At 39.8% G+C, this 16047-nt stretch overlaps 1 protein-coding gene across 7 annotated transcripts in view; it reads left to right on the top strand.

The window, feature by feature from the left end:
• Nucleotides 1–16047, top strand: part of ATXN2 (ataxin 2) — a 94809-nt gene that overhangs the window by 26741 nt on the left and 52021 nt on the right. For 5 of the 7 annotated variants that reach the window (XM_070399299.1, XM_070399293.1, XM_070399294.1 and 2 more), the window contains exon 6: nucleotides 13776–13900. In XM_070399299.1, the coding sequence (XP_070255400.1) occupies nucleotides 13776–13900 (125 nt within the window). Of the gene's footprint in view, nucleotides 1–10501; nucleotides 10517–13775; nucleotides 13901–16047 lie in introns of all 7 variants that reach the window. The other 2 variants (XM_070399296.1, XM_070399298.1) reach the window with 1 other exon arrangement.

Raw genomic sequence — 16047 nt, forward strand, 5'->3', positions numbered from 1 at the left:
AGTAGTTGTAATGGAGACTTATATGGCTTGCAAAACCAAAAAATATTTGCCTACTTTATAGAAAACTTTATAGAAAAAGTTTGCCTGCTTGAGTCCTATATCATTTTTCCTACTGCATATGGGCTGTTAGGGCTGATCAAAAATACATACCATGCTGGGTTTGGTGAAATAACACAGAACATACTTTTTGTCTCTAAACTCATGCTTTGACTATAATCTAATACTGTGTAATTTCATTTTTTAAAAATTTTATTTATTGATTTGAGAAAGAGATTTGTTGTTCCACTTATTCATGCATTCATTGGTTGATTCCTGTATGTGTCCTGACCGGGGATTGAACCCCCAACCTTGGTGTATCGGGACGATGCTCTGACCAACTGAGCTGCGTGGCCAGGGCATCTTCTCCCTTTGCCATCACTGTTCTCTTTCCTTTGGTTTTTTTAGTGAAGAGGATGTCTCACCTCCTGCTTAATCTCGACTTCTCCAGTCATGCCCTTGACTCTGTCCATTCTGCCATTCCTGGTTCTTGCTCTTTTATATCACCTCTCTGTTTCCGAACTTTCAACCTCTTCCTCTCTGCTTACTCTTGCCCTTTAGCCTGAAAACCTATTCAAGTCCCTCTTATCCTAAAAAGTATCCCTTTTAATCCTGAGTTCTTCTAGTGACTAACTTGTCTTTCTTCCTTTCTTATCCAAACATTTTAACTATTTTCCACTGACTTCTCACTCCATTGTAATCCGCCTTCTGTGCTCACATCTTGGAAACTTCTGAGGCTACCAGTAACCTCTAATTGGTAGGTTTTTGGACTCTTTTGAAGTCTTTACTGCTGCATTTTACACTGCTGATTTCACCCTCTTTCAGAGCTGTTCTTTATTCCTCATGTGTCTTCTTAATCATTCCTTTTCTGCTTTATTCTTGGGCTTTGTTTCTATCACACTGCACTGCCCTTCATGTGCTTGTGTCCCCAATGTTCGTTTCTTTCCCCTCTGCTTATCACATACCAGTCACTTATATGCTCTCATAATTTCAGCTAGCACATATAAGCCCCTCCCCATAATGACTGTATCATTGCCCTTATAACATATTGTATTATAATTAGACTAAAGGCCCGGTGCACGGATTTGTGCACTGGTGGGGTCTCTCAGCCTGGCCTGCGCCCTCTCGCAATCCGGGACCCCTCAGGGGATGTCGGAGAGCCGGTTTCAGCCCGATCCCCACAGGCCAGGCTGAGGGACTCGACCAATGCATAAATCCGTTCACCAGGCCTCTAGTATGCATATAAGATCTTTGGTTAATTTTTTCTCATCTCCCCTCTATCCCCCTTTTCCCCTGAAATTCATCAGTCTCCATGTTTTCATGCCTGTGGTTTTTGCTCCTATGTTGAGTGTCTGCCCTCTGGTGGTCAGCGCGCATCATAGCTACTGGCCGGTTGCTTAGGCTTTTATATGTATACTAGAGGCCCAGTGCACAAAATTCGTGCACTGGTAGGGTCCCTAGCGACTGCCTGCTGGGTACTCCCTCCCTTCCCCCTGCCGCTGCTGCCGGCTGGGGCCTCCCTTCCTTCCTCCAGCCGGCCCTGCCCCCTGGTCAAACTCCCAGATGAACTCCCGGTCGAGGGGACAATTTGCATACTACACTTTTATTATATAGGATAAATAGATGTTTCTGTCTCCCTCATTATTATACTTTGAGCTCCTTGTACTAGTATGTGGGTACTATATATTTTTTTTTTTGTCCTCAGAGCCTGGTATAGTGTTTTGGCACATAGTACTGGTGTAATATAAATGTCTTTTGAACAAATGAAATTAGAGCCTTCATGTAAAGAGTGAGAAAGCTATAAGTGTCTTATGTATACAGCCTGCCAACAAATAGTTAATGAGCTGTGGAATGTGTCCATGGCTGTGCTTGTCACTATGGGAAGTACAGAGAAACTCAAGACTTAATCTACTTTGGGTCCCTTTTGAAAACTTAGTAAAACTGTATACCCTAATCCTAGAAAAACACACACACAGGCTTCTACATTTAATTCACATTTCCCTAAGGAGTTCATATATTCCATGTTAAGAAGCTCTGCCCAAGGCATGTGAAAGAAATCAAGAAGAATGGAATGTTGAAATAGGTGGCATTGTTTTCCAAATGGAGTCCAGAGATAGGAAGAATTGTATTAGTTATAGTAGTTGGAGGAAGTTGGGGTGTGAATGTGTGATTAGAGAGCAGTGAGAGAGAATGTCATACAAATTATTTTTTTCTAATATTGTAATGTTGTGGTTGCCCTGCAGGTCTGATAGGACAAGGCCCTCTGAGCAGCAGAGAGAGGGCTCTCTTCTAAAGGGCATGCATTGGGATGCCATGGCAGTCATTGAAGGAAGAGACAGATCATAGAGCAGGATATGGCCTAGGAAGTCTTGGATTCTGAGGGGGTCAAACATGTTTCAGATTCATTTATGGTTGGTGCTCTGGTAGGGAGGCAGGCCACAGCCTTGGAGCTGAGTAGACACATTCTTGTAGCTAAGAGTGCAGTAGGCTCTGTAGAAGGGCAGGAAATGCAAAAGTTGGACGGGCAGTCAGCTTTAAAGCTAGTCGAGTGATCAGGATCAATAGCCTGCCCTTTGGGCAAGAGGGAGGAGAGGCCCTGTGGTAGGCAGGCAGATGAGGTGATGGATATCTTGTGGCTGGGGGCTGCCCAGGTAGCTGGGCAGGAAAGCCCTATAAGGAGGTTGACTTGGGCTTGTAGCTTTTCTAGTGAGCCAACTCTAAGAAACACCATGATCTGATATTCTTTCCTTAAACGGAACCACTAGGAAGTTTACTACCTTAGCTTTGCTGTGGTTTAATAAAAGAAGGATGTGTGTCTGTGCTGGGAGCAAGTAGTGAATGGAGACTAGCATTATTGAGGCCAGTGTTTAGGTGGCACAGAAATTGAGATTTAAAAAAGAAGCAGGTATAATGGACCCAGGTGAGGGAAAGCTAAATGGAGTAATTTGAGGTATTCATAGGGAAGTATTGCATACTTATTAAAATAAGGTCTCCTTTGCCCTGACTGGTTTGGCTCAGTGGATAGAGCATCGGCCTGTGGACTGAAGGGTCCTGGGTTCGATTCCGGTCAGGGGCACATGCCTGGGTTGCGGGCTCGGTCCCCGGTTTGGGGCGTGCAGGAGGCAGCCGATCAATGATTCTCTCTCATTATTAATGTTTCTATCTCTCTCCCTCTCCCTTCCTTTCTGAGATCAATAAAAATATTTTTTTTTTTAAAAAAGGTCTCCTTCCACTAAATTTTGTTTATACATTTTTAGAGCAAATAGAAATTCTCTGCTATATTCATTTGTATGCTAAGGTCAAAGTAATAACTTTATTTATTAAAAACAAAAGATAAAATGGCAAAAAAACCTACAGCATAAAGTAGAATTTTATTTAGACAAACAAAATAAAAATATTGTTTAGTACTAATAAGAGTAAGGTGATCTGATTCACAATATGTATGAGAACTATTGATTTCCTCTTTATTTAATAGCGTTAATCAGCTAGACAGTATAAAATAAAAACATTTACAATAGGAACAGAGTTTAAAGTGTAAAAATAAACATATGTGGTTAAGCTGAAGACTATGAAAACACTACAGAAGGATATAATAAGATTTAACTAAATGGAGAAATGTTCCATACTTTGACTGGAAATATTTAATACTTTACAGTTGTCTACTCTCCTGAAAGTAATATCTAAAGATAATATTATCTCTATTGTAGAAATTGACAAAATGATTGTAAAGTTTATAAAGTATTATGTATTAACAGAAGAACTTTGGAAATTCTTTTCCACCAGAGTCACAAAAGATGACTTGTCCTACCATACAGTAAAATGCATTAGAATTAAAGCATAGTGATCATTGTGGTAAAGAATAGAGAATCTTGCCCTGACTGGTTTGGCTCAGTGGATAGAGCGTCGGCCTGAGGACTAAAGGGTCCCAGATTCGATTCCAGTCAAGGGCATGTGCCTTGGTTGCGGGCATATCCCTTGGTTGCGGGCACATCCCCAGTGGGGGGTATGCAAGAGGCAGCTGATGGATGTTTCTCTCATCGATGTTTCTGGCTCTCTATCCTTCTCCCTTCCTCTCTGTAAAAAATCAATAAAATATATTTTTTAAAAAAGAATAGAGAATCCAAAACAGACAATTTATATGAGCATTTTATTAATATGTGGTAAAGATAATAATACTTAAATATATGGAGTTAAGGTGGGTTATTCAGTAAATGCTGTTGGGACATTTGGGAGGAATTAGATTCCTACTTTATACCTGTCACCAAAATAAAACCTAAATGGTTAAAGAAAAAACATTTTTTAATTAAAACTATATAGGAATTCTAGAAAAAGTCTATGAATTTATATCATTTTGAGATAGAGGATGACTTTATAAGTATGAACATCAAAGCAAAAATTCATAAAGTAGAAGATTTAAATATTTGATTATAAAATATTAAAGACTTACATGTATGCAGAAGTGCCATAAAATTTAGAAGACATGCTCCACACTGGGGAAATGGAATAAAATAAGTTTTACAAATGGCTAGTGAACATGTGGAAAGATAGTCTACCTCACTAGTAATCAAAGGTGTGTAGCCCTGACCAGTTTGGCTCGGTGGATAGAGTGTCGGCCTGCGCACTGAGGGGTCCCAGGTTCGATTCCGGTCAAGGGTGTGTACCTTGGTTGCGGGCACGTTCCCAGTGGGGAGTGTGCAGGAGGCAGCTGATCGATGTTTCTCTCTCATCGATGTTTCTAACTCTCTATCCCTCTCCCTTCCTCTCTGTAAAAAATCAATAAAATATTAAAAAAAAAAAAAAAAGGTGTGTAGTTTCAAAGGCATGGAATGTGATTTTTCATCTCTCAGGCTTGCTGAATGGTAAAAGTGAGAAAGATGAATATTAACCTTGTGATGGTGAGGGACTCAAGAAATGACTTATACTGTCCTAGTGGGACAGTTTAAGTAAAAACAAGTAGGATTCTTGAACTCTCCAGTAGATCATTGAAAATGAGTCCAGGACACTTTCCGGAAGACAGTTTACTTGGTTGTATTATGTGATGATGCTATACCCAGTTACTATCTGGTTTTAGTTTATTTTCTCTTGGTCTGCAGAGTCTTAGTGGTGTCTTTATCAATAGCATATATATTAAAACTAATAAAAAAGTAGGGCAGTGAGAGAATGTGGGTAAATTGTCTCCATTTTAATTTCTATTCAATCTGACTAAATAGAGAAATGATTGCTTTTTTTACCCAGATCAGTCCTGGCTCAGAATTTTAAGTGAGCATGTGCATTTGAACAGTTGTTCCTCTAATTTATATTAGAAAAGAACAGTCTGAATCTTTAAACTGTTCTTTATATTTGCCAAGGAAACAGAAAGGCATGCATATAGCTGTAAGAATTGGAATGAATTTCATTTACTTTCTCTATTTCTGGACACTTTTGCTATAATTCTCAAGTTTTTTTAAAAAGACTACTGTGCTGGCTACTAGTACTGGTGGTTCAGTTACTAAGTTTGATTCCTGAATATTTCTGAATGTATTTTTTTTTTTGCCCTAAATTTGTACAAAATTATTTCCTTTCTCATTCTTTAACTTTTGAGATGAAAACTGTTCCTTTTATAAAAAAATGCTCGAACACTGATTGGAGCGGAGCCATTTTGCCTTTCCAAATAGCACAGACTAAAAGCTCCTCCTTCCCCTCAAAATGGGGCTTTGCACCCAGAGCCCATTGGAGAAGCTGAAACAGAATGCCCACCTCCTGATGCCTCACTCCACAAACTGTCTTTGTTTTGGCATCACTGTTACAATGTCTTCTGATATTTTTTGGAGGTAATGCAGGAATAAAAAATCTAACATTTTGTGGAATCTCTCAGCTGCTGGGACCAGAAGCAAGTATAATCAGGGAAGGCTCTATTGTCTGTTTTCGGGGGTACGTGTGCTGCAGGACAGATCTGGTTTCCTGTTCCGACCCTACCAAGTGTGAATTCAGGATAATCTATTACTTTATTCTAGCTCTTCCTGACTCATTCTTCCCTAAAAAAAATTTTCATTTGAAGGAAAATTTTTGGGACTGACTTTTATGGATCTAACCTCAAAAGACTTGAATTTATTATTATATAACTGTCATCTCCATGGTACTACTTCTAATATGAAATAGTTCTGCTTGATAGCCCAGAATTACAATTAGAAAATAGTTGTGGTCATTCAAAATGAACAGTATCCACTCCTGCATTTTTTAAAAAATATTTTTTACTGGTTTTTTACAGAGGAAGGGAGAGGGATAGAGAGTTAGAAACATCGATCAGCTGCCTCCTGCACACCCCCTACTAGGGATATGCCTGCAACCGAGGTGTACATGCCCTTTACCGGAATCAAACCTGGGACCCTTCAGTCCGTAGGCCAATGCTCCATCCACTGAGCCAAACCGGTTAGGGCCACTTTTGCATTTTTTAATAGGCAAGTGCTTGTCTGGTATATTTTGTAATGTAACTATAATTTCTTAGTATTTAGATCGGAGGCTTTCAGGTTTCCTATAGGTTTGTGGCTAAGACCCTGATACCTTCCAAGGTTAGGGTGCAAATGGTAGATTTTACAAAAATTTATTTTCAAGTCAGTTATTTGGAACTGAACACTATTCCTGTAGAAACTTAGCCTTCTGAGCTGTTACATATGTGTCTTTTATCTCCATTTCATTCTAGCAGCCTGCTTTTATGACTTTTGTCATGGCTTATAACTGCTTTCTGTTCCAGAATGCCCTTCCAGATCTACTCTGACCAGGGTCTACTCTGACCACAGCCAACTTAACCTTGACTCTTCTACTCCCTTTCTTCTGTGCCCCTCAGAGGGCTCTCTGACCCTTCCCTGGCCGTCCATTGGTTTAAATAAAGAATTGGGTTCATTTGTTTGATCCTCCTCTGGCCTTCCATTTTTAAACTCCTCTCTGTAGACTCCTATAGCCAGCCTGCTGGGTGTGGCCGGGGACATCCCATTACGGTGCTGGTTAGTTTCTAGCTCTTGCTAGAGCTTTAGGAGGGCTCAGCAGACCTTTTTAACCTGTTTCTACAACCTTAACGACCGTTTTTTCCAGTCATTTTTATCCACAGCAGGAAGTTCTTCCTTGCTACTTTTTAAAGCATAATTTTTAACCTGGATCCATGGATTTCCAAATGGTTTGTGGAGTGGACTCAGGGCATTTTTGAACTTGGATGGGGGAAGAAATTTACATTTTTATTTTCATTACCTTTTAATTGAAATTTAGCTCTTTTCCCTCCGTTATTAATGTAAGCAAAAAATCACTAGTATTTGCAGTATCTGTGACTCTAGCACCTATAGCATTCAGTTAATTTTATATCACTTGTATGGATGTGGATATCTCAAAAATTACTTAATGCTCGTTGACTCTTTAAAATTGCAATAGTAACTTGCTGTTAGATTTTATTGTTTACTGAATTAATAAAGAAGCATATATCACTATGGAACAAATGTGGTTTTTTGGGTTTTGATAACAGCATTTCATTATATTTGATTTCCTATGTCTTTTATGCAATTAAACCCATAAGCTCCCTAAAATGCCAGAGGGGTACATGGATCAAAGAAAAAAGGTTAAGAATCCCTAATCTAGAGGCTCCCTGTGCCCCATCTCCCTGAAACCCTCTCTTATCTTTTTTCCCTCTCCTGCCTGAAGACCTTGCCTCCACTAGTCTACTTGGTTCTGTTGTTCCTACCCACACTACCTGGGCCCTCACTGTGCTCTTTATCCCCATCTTGTTTCTTCACACTATTCTTTAATATTATACCCTTTAATATTTCCTATATAATAAAATGCCTGGTTTAGTATATACTTATGGTGTGAAAATTCATAAAAACATGAGTAAAACACAGGGTAATCTAACCTATGGACTTGTGTACAGTGGAGAAATTTTATTTCTTATTAAATATATTTATTTATTGAAGCAAGAGTGAGCGAGAGAGAGAGAAACATCAATGATGAGAGAAAATCATTGATCGGCTCCCTCCTGCACACCCCACACTGGGGATGGAGCCCGCAACCTGGGCCTATGCCCCTACTGGGAATCTAACCATGACCTCCTGGTTCATAGGTTGATGCTCAACCACTGAGCCACACTGGTTGGGCAGAAATTTTATTTTTAATCTATATTGTAACCCTTTTTCTTCCCCCTACTTAATTCTTATATATACCTATATATATGTATGATTATATTTTTTCCCCAGGAAGGAAGGGAAAGGGAGAGAGAGAGAGAGAGAGAGAGAGAGAGAAACATTAATGACTAGAGGCCCAGTGCATTCGTGCACAGGTAGGGTCCCTAGCAGCTGCTTGCTGAGGCCTCCCTTCGCACCCACCTTGGCCTGGTGCCGCCTGCTCACCTGCTCCACCATCCCGCTGCGGTCCTGCTCTCCTCGGGGCCCATTGGGCTGGCAGCGCCTCCATTGCCGCCTGCTGCCAGTGCTGCGTTGCCAACACTTGCCATGTTCCGCGCTGCCCCCTGTTGGTCAGCACACATCTAACTCCGGGTTGGTTGAACTCGCGCTTGTAGGGATACTTTGCATATTAGCCTTTTATTATATCGGATAGGATGAGAGATCGGCTGCTCCTGCATGCCTCCTACCAGGGATAGAGCCTGCAACCTGGGCATGTGCCCTGACCTCTTGGTTCATAGGTTGACGCTCACACTTGTCGAGCACCCCTACTTAATTCTTGCTTGTGTGTGTTTTTTTAAAAATATATTTTATTGATTTTTTACAGAGAGGAGGGGAGAGGGATAGAGAGTTAGAAACATCGATGAGAGAGAAACATCGATCAGCTGCCTCTTGCACGCCCCCTACTGGGGATGTGCCCGCAACCAAGGTACATGCCCTTGACCGGAATCGAACCTGGGACCCTTGAGTCCGCAGGCTGATGCTCTATCCACTGAGCCAAACCAGTCAGGGCTTGCTTGTGTTTTTGAAGGCCTTGATCAACTGTTGCTTTTAAGGCTACAGCCTCTAGTTCTCAGAACTAAAGATTTGCTTCAATCTGTAACTACTCTTCCATACCTAGGAGCTCCTGCAGGAAAAGTCAGGGGTTCTATCTTAGTCAGATATGAATCCCCAGCTCATCCAAACTCAGTAATACTCAGTAAATATTAAAGATGGTCTCATTTGTGAGTTTGGCACCCACTATAACTGTAGACTCTATTGTATATAGATTGGTCTGGGTATAATTGATGGTACATGATAAGAAAATACTTTTTAAAGTCGTTGAAAAAGTCACATTATTAATAATGGTCAAAATAGAATGATATCATTGAAATGAAATTTTTCATTTACCTAGGATTTCAGTGTTTGAGCCCTGGCTGGTTTGCTCAGTGGATAAAGTGTCGGCCTGCGGGCTGAAGGGTCCCAGGTTCGATTCCAGTCAAGGGTACAAAGGCTGGGTTGCCGGCTGGATCCCCATTAGGGGGTGTGCAGGAGGCAGCCAATCATCGATGTTTCCTTCTCTCCCTCTCCCTTCCTCTCTGAAATTAAAAAATACCTATTTTTTAAAAATTTCAATGTTTGACAAAACAGATTTAATTGAAAGATGAACTAGATATTTGAGGATTTTGGCGAAGACTTTTCTGGAAGTATTTAAGGGTTTCTGATGTTAAGTCTAATGATTTTTAAACTTCCAATTTTATGTCATTTTGTAGTTTTTAAATATATGTGTGTGTGTGTGTGTGTGTATAAAATTGATTTCAGAGAGGAAGGGAGAAAAGATAGTTAGAAACATCAATGATGAAAGAGAATCATTGATTGGCTGTCTCCTGCACGCCCCCCACTGGGGATCGAGCCCGCAAGAGCCCGCAATCCGGGCATGTGCCTTTGATCAGAATCGAGCCCAGGACCCTTCAGTCCGCAGGCTGATGTTCTAGCCACTGAGCCAAACCAGCCAGGGCTCATTTTGTAGTTTTAATAAATTTAATTTATATTATTTTATGGTATGCTACTAGCCTTTAACTTATTTCACCACTATTCTGGCTCTTTAAAATATTCCCCGACAACTTTGCTTCTTCAGTAATAATTGACTGAGAAGTAAAAGAGGAAAACTTGAGGAGAGCACTATCCTATTTCCTGGGTATGGGGCTGAGGGAATGCCTATGGGGGGTCGGGTGCGGGGGGGAAGCATATTGGTTGAGGCATTTCTTTCCAATCACCACAAGGTGGCACCACTGGCTCAGAATGACTGGGTTTCCGTCCAGAATCAGAAGGAAGGCTTTGAGAGCCCACCTGCTGTAGGGGTAGAATAGGGGAGTTTGGGGGGGGGGTGGCGGGGGGTGGCGGGGGGGTGGTGCAGATAGTTTTATACTCCTTTTTCCTTATAGTCTAGAGATTTTTGTAAATTGGATGTTTATAAAGCAGGGAATTAAGCACATGATGAATTTATATCCATTATTTCATCTGATAATTTTTATTGTGTTTTGTTTTTTTTCTTTCTGTACCTGTAGTTGCTTCAGAAACAGGTAATATTTTTCTAACAGTCACTTTGTATTCTTGCATCTTGCCTTTATAAATGCTTTTGTTTCTTACCATAGTGGATAATGGAAAATTAATATACTCTGACTTACGACATTAGAAAAGTCTACATGCAAATTCCCACAATTGCAATTGATTATAGCCTGTTGATTTTTTGAAATTTGCTGGCATTCTGGATACAACATTGTACTATGTAATACCAACAGTGTTTTTTAAAAATCCAAACATGGCTGTTAATAAAGCATTTTTAGAATTTATAGTAGTGGTTATTGTTAACAGTGTAGAATGGAATATCCAGGTCTTGATTTCTTTTAGCTAATGATACAGTGCTGATCTGAAGTAGAGTATTTATGACCAGGGTGTTCTCCAGCATCCTGACACTATAGCCTCATTTTGTGCTGACTCCCCACTTCAGCGCATCTTTCCCTAAACTTTTTACTCGTCTTTAAAAAGGGATTGTCTTTGGGGAAATTCTGATTTTATTTATTTTTTAATTTAATTTTTAGTTTTCAGAGGAAGGGAGAGAGAAGAGAGAGAGAGAAGAAACATCAATGATGAGAGAGAATCATTGATTGGCTACCTCCTGCACGCCCCCTGCTGGGGATCAAGCCCACAACCGAGGCATGTGCCCTTGACAGGAATCGAACCCGAGACCCTTCAGTCTGCAGTAGATGCTCTATCCATTGAGCCAAACCGGCTAGGGCTCTTTGGGGGAAATTTTAAAAGTGACATCATTCCTTATTAAGAGAAACACTTTCACATTTTCCTTTCCCCCATTTCTGCCTTGAAATAAAACCATAATGCTCTCAGTAAAAACAGGTGAATAGTTAATTCCTTTTATAAGGTTGGTGTTGTAAACAGAAGATTTAAGATAATGTAGAATTGGAAAAATAGGTTATTTAATAAATGGCCTCTTTCTACAGCCTAAACTCTGATCAGCAGAGTAAAACTTGGTTCAGTGAAGTTTGCTTTTTTTTTTTACCCTCAGTGAAAGCCTTGCTGTTTTCTTTTAGAACAGGGGTCCTCAAATTTTTTAAACAGTGGGCCGGTTCACTGTCCCTCAGACCGTTGGAGGGCCGGACTATAGTTTAAAAAAAAACTATGAACAAATTCCTATGCACACTGCACATATCTTATTTTGAAGTAAAAAAACAAAACGCAACAAATACAATATTTGTATTTGCATGTGGCCTGCGGGCCGTAGTTTGAGGACCCCTGTTTTAGAATAATAATATATTATTATAAAAGTACATTTAAGTTATTTTTTTGTATTTTTCAATTTGAGGACAGCTTGGCTTGGTCTCTACTCTTTCCAAATACTTTGCCATACATACACACACATTCCTGCAGCGAGAAAAAGTCCATTTATGTTGCTGTGTAAAAAAAAAAAAAAAAAAATCGCTCGCTGCTTTGAGCTTTAATTTTGTGAATAAAAATAATGCTACTTTTAATACTGGATTTCCATCTAAGTATGTGCTTTATTTACTTAAAACGTATGCTTTTCTAAAATTAGTGTGATTAAAACATTAACAGGATCTTAATTATAAATTAATAATCCTGTTGCTTCTTGCAGAAGATAACATGACTGGTTTGGAATTTTTCTGTAGTCTAGTTTTCTGTTCTAGTTTTGTGAAAATTAAACTAGTGAATTTCAGCATCCTAATTTAAGTTATTATTTGATTTTTTTTAGAGCATTTCACATTCTTGAAAACACACATGCCAAAATTAATTTTTACCAAGAATTTGTGTAACTTTAAGATAATACAGAGTAGGGCTTGACTTAGGTGAATGTCATGTAAAGCCAAGTTTTTAGGACCATCTTCCAGCTGAAGATGACATGAAGTCAGCATCAGTCTATTAGACTCTCTTAGAAAGTTTTCCCAAAATAGAGTCGCTTCTAGTGAGTACTCCTTCCCACTCTCAACTGTAGTGTGCATCTCTGGGGAGGCCCCCTCTTACACTCTTGGCGTTTATTACTGCTAGCAATGAGAATTGTGCTGCTGTAGAGCTGGCAGCTAAGCCCATTAGTGCAGTTATGCCTTTATTTCCTAGTGAGTGTGCTACCCCATCCCTCCCCATTCCTTCATCCGCCCCTGGTTTGGGATGAGGGGAAGTAAAAGCTAGTTAGGCTTGTAGTGCCATCCATAAATTTGCTGGCACAAATTTCTTACTTTGTCATCACCTTGCCCACTGGAGAGCTGTTAATAGTCACAAAAGCAGTATCAAATAAAAAATCCCTCTGGAATTGGCTCTTTTGAGCAGACACAGCTGTTGATTCTTCCCTTCTTTTCCGTGGTGGTAGCTTGCAGTAGGGGTGAGCTCATAATGACTGGGAGCTAGATCAGCAGAAGTATTACTGTCTAGCCCTGTGCTAGATGATGCCATATGAGTCCAGCCACTTAAGTGCAAGCCTTTATCTCCAAAACATTTTCTAACGTTGCCCCAGTGGACCTTTATTTAACTGAGTCCTAACTCCCAACTAGAGAAAATTTTTCTTTGCTGGGATAGCTGCTACAGATAGATAGTTCCCGTCAGCCAAACATACTGATGCCATGTTGCTTTCACTAGCTAGTGCTCCTCAGTAATATTAGCAGAGGAGAAGCAGACACAAGTGAGAAAGAATGGATCGGAAGTTCAGATGGCCCTGCCATGTGAACTTTCTGGAGACAGGAAACACTGTAGGGCCTGAACTTTGTAACAGGGCAGCTGTAGGGAAAAATGGGTTCTGTGGAGAATGGGTCACTTAGAATAGCTTCAGTTACTAATGGCAAAAGTATGTTAGGATACTGATGCTTGCATATAGACATGGGTTCAGAAAGTGGAAAAATCTTCCCATGTTTGGCTGCAGGACCACTGAGGATATGTCTAATTACTGGGTTCTTTTAACAAAACAGATCGTTTTAAGTGGATGGATAGAAATTTTCTGGATTACTTCAAAAAACACAAAGTAATTATTTTTCATATAATTTAATGACTTGTGAATATATGAAAACATTTCATGTGGCTTAAAATTATATTGAAAATATATCTTCATTAATAATTATCTATGATCCCAATTAAGTTTTCTAAAGTTAGAAGCATCAGATATCTGAAAGCATACTGTTAATGAATGTTATTCTTTCTGCATTAGAAATTCCCTTTTCATAATTATTTTTTAGCATACATCTTTGTTGGTAATTTATGTGTATAGTTTAGTCCATTGTGTGGGTGGTTGTATGATCTTTCAACCAAAAACATCCTTTGCAGATGCTTTCACTGACTCAGCGATCAGTGCTAAAGTGAACGGTGAGCACAAGGAGAAGGACCTGGAGCCCTGGGATGCAGGGGAGCTCACTGCCAGCGAGGAGCTCGAAGCTTTGGAGAACGACGTCGTAAGTACAGTCTTTGGATTACTAGCCAGCTGTGGCCGTGTGATGTGGTATGACATCCTGTCACGGATTCAATTTAAGTATATTGTTGTTGTTGTAATTATATTTAAAGCAGCAGTTTTATTGTGTAAATGTAGATTGTTGTCTGTATTTCCCCTCCTTCCCCCACCCCCCAACCCCCACCCCCCCAGGGTGGTAAATACAGAAAAAAATGTTTCTTTGGGATGCTTATGAATCATTCCTATGTTTTTAAAGTAAGTTATAATAAGCAACTTTCAAATCTAAACCATGGGAAACTGGAAATGCCAGAATACAGTGGGGCCTTGACTTATGAGTTTAATTCGTTCTGTGACGGAGCTTCTAACTCAAATTGCTCGTATGTCAAATCAAAAAGTGAACGAGTGAGACACGTGATGCTGGGCTGATGTTGTGGCGTTCACTGTGCCTACTAGCGGTGGGGTATCTGAAGCTGGCTCGTAACCCGAATTTTAGCTCGCAACTCAAAGCAAAAAATCGGCCGAGAGACGGCTCGTTAGTCGGGAAACTCGTAAGTCAAGGCCCCACTGAATTTTGCTTTGAGTGCTCTGCCCCATAAGGCAGCCCAAGGCAGGTGGTATGGTGTCTAAATTGTTGACTTTAGGTGAGGTCAAAGTACATCTTTCAGGCTTGTCTGAAAAAGAAGTACTAATTATTAAGGTATATAGTTAGGTAACTGTATAATTAAAGCAACAAATAAATTTCTTTTTTTTTTTTTTAAATATATTTTATTGATTTTTTACAGAGAGGAAGGGAGAGAGATAGAGAGTTAGAAACATCGATGAGAGAGAAACATCGATCAGCTGCCTCCTGCGCATCTCCCACTGGAGATGTGCCCTTAACCCAGGTACATGCCCTTGACCGGAATCGAACCTGGGACCCTTCAGTCCGCAGGCCGACGCTCTATCCACTGAGCCAAACCGGTTTCGGCAACAAATAAATTTCTTAATCTAAATTAGGATCATTTGCCACAAAAACCTATTTATAAAAGTCTCTTAGCAAACATTTTTACTTTTCCTATAACACGTCATCTATGAATCACATGCTTAATAAAGGCTGTCTTTAGGATTCTGTAAATAAATTTTCTAAACTGCAGAGATAGAAAGCAAAGTCTCTTGCCAAAAATGAGTGTTTAGGGAGCAAAATTAGAATCGTATGAAGAATCTTCCATTGAATATTACAGAGAAGTCTTATAACCAATCTGTGCTTTATCTTTAAGTCATTGTTCAGTTATAAATATGTAGGCAACACATCACTATTAATTTTCAAACATTAAAGAATCACATATAACCTGATGCAAAGGTTCTGAGGTCTGTGCAGCATAGCACCTGCGTGGAGGGTGTAGTGAAGCAGGCACTCTTTTTTTATTGGTAGTGAGGCAGATAAGTGGATCAATGCTTTCTAGAGAGCATTCTGGCAATATCTTATTTAAAAAAAAAAAAATTTCATTGATTTTTTAAAGAGAGGACGGGAGAGGGATAGAGAGTTAGAAACATTGATGAAAGAGAAACATCAATCAGCCGCCTCCTGCACACCCCCCCCCACTGGGAATGTGCCTGCAACCAAGGTACATACTTTTGACCGGAATCAAACCTGGGACCCTTCAGTCCGCAGGCCGACGCTCCATCCACTGAGCCAAACCAGTTAGGGTCTGGCAATATCTTATCTGAATTTAAAATAAACATACACTTTGGTCTAGCAGTTCTACCCCTGAGAATTTATTTTTGCCATAATTGATCCGTAAAACGTGAAAATAATTAGTATGAGGATTTTTTTTGCAGCTGTTTCTGATAGTGAAAAATTGGATACAGCCTCATTGTCCATTAGCAGGGTGTGGGTTAAGTAGATTTAGTGTACCTTCATTCAGTTGAAATACTATATGTCCATGAAAAAGAATAGTAGTTTGCTATGGAAAGATATGCAAGACTTAATGAATGAAAAAGCACGTTGGAGAACAAGAAGATCATATTTGGGTTTTAAAATAAAGAGAGAGCCAATTATATGTGCATAGGGACTGTCTGGATTATGTCCAAGAAATTGTTAGTAGTGGTTAGGCACACATTTACTTTTTATTGGATGTCTTTCTGCAGTTTAGATTTTTTACATGGAGCATA

Source organism: Myotis yumanensis, unplaced genomic scaffold (genome assembly GCF_028538775.1).
Source record: "Myotis yumanensis isolate MYYU_CA2020_CCGP unplaced genomic scaffold, mMyoYum1.0.hap1 SCAF_19, whole genome shotgun sequence".
In the NCBI taxonomy this organism is placed as follows: domain Eukaryota; kingdom Metazoa; phylum Chordata; class Mammalia; order Chiroptera; family Vespertilionidae; genus Myotis; species Myotis yumanensis.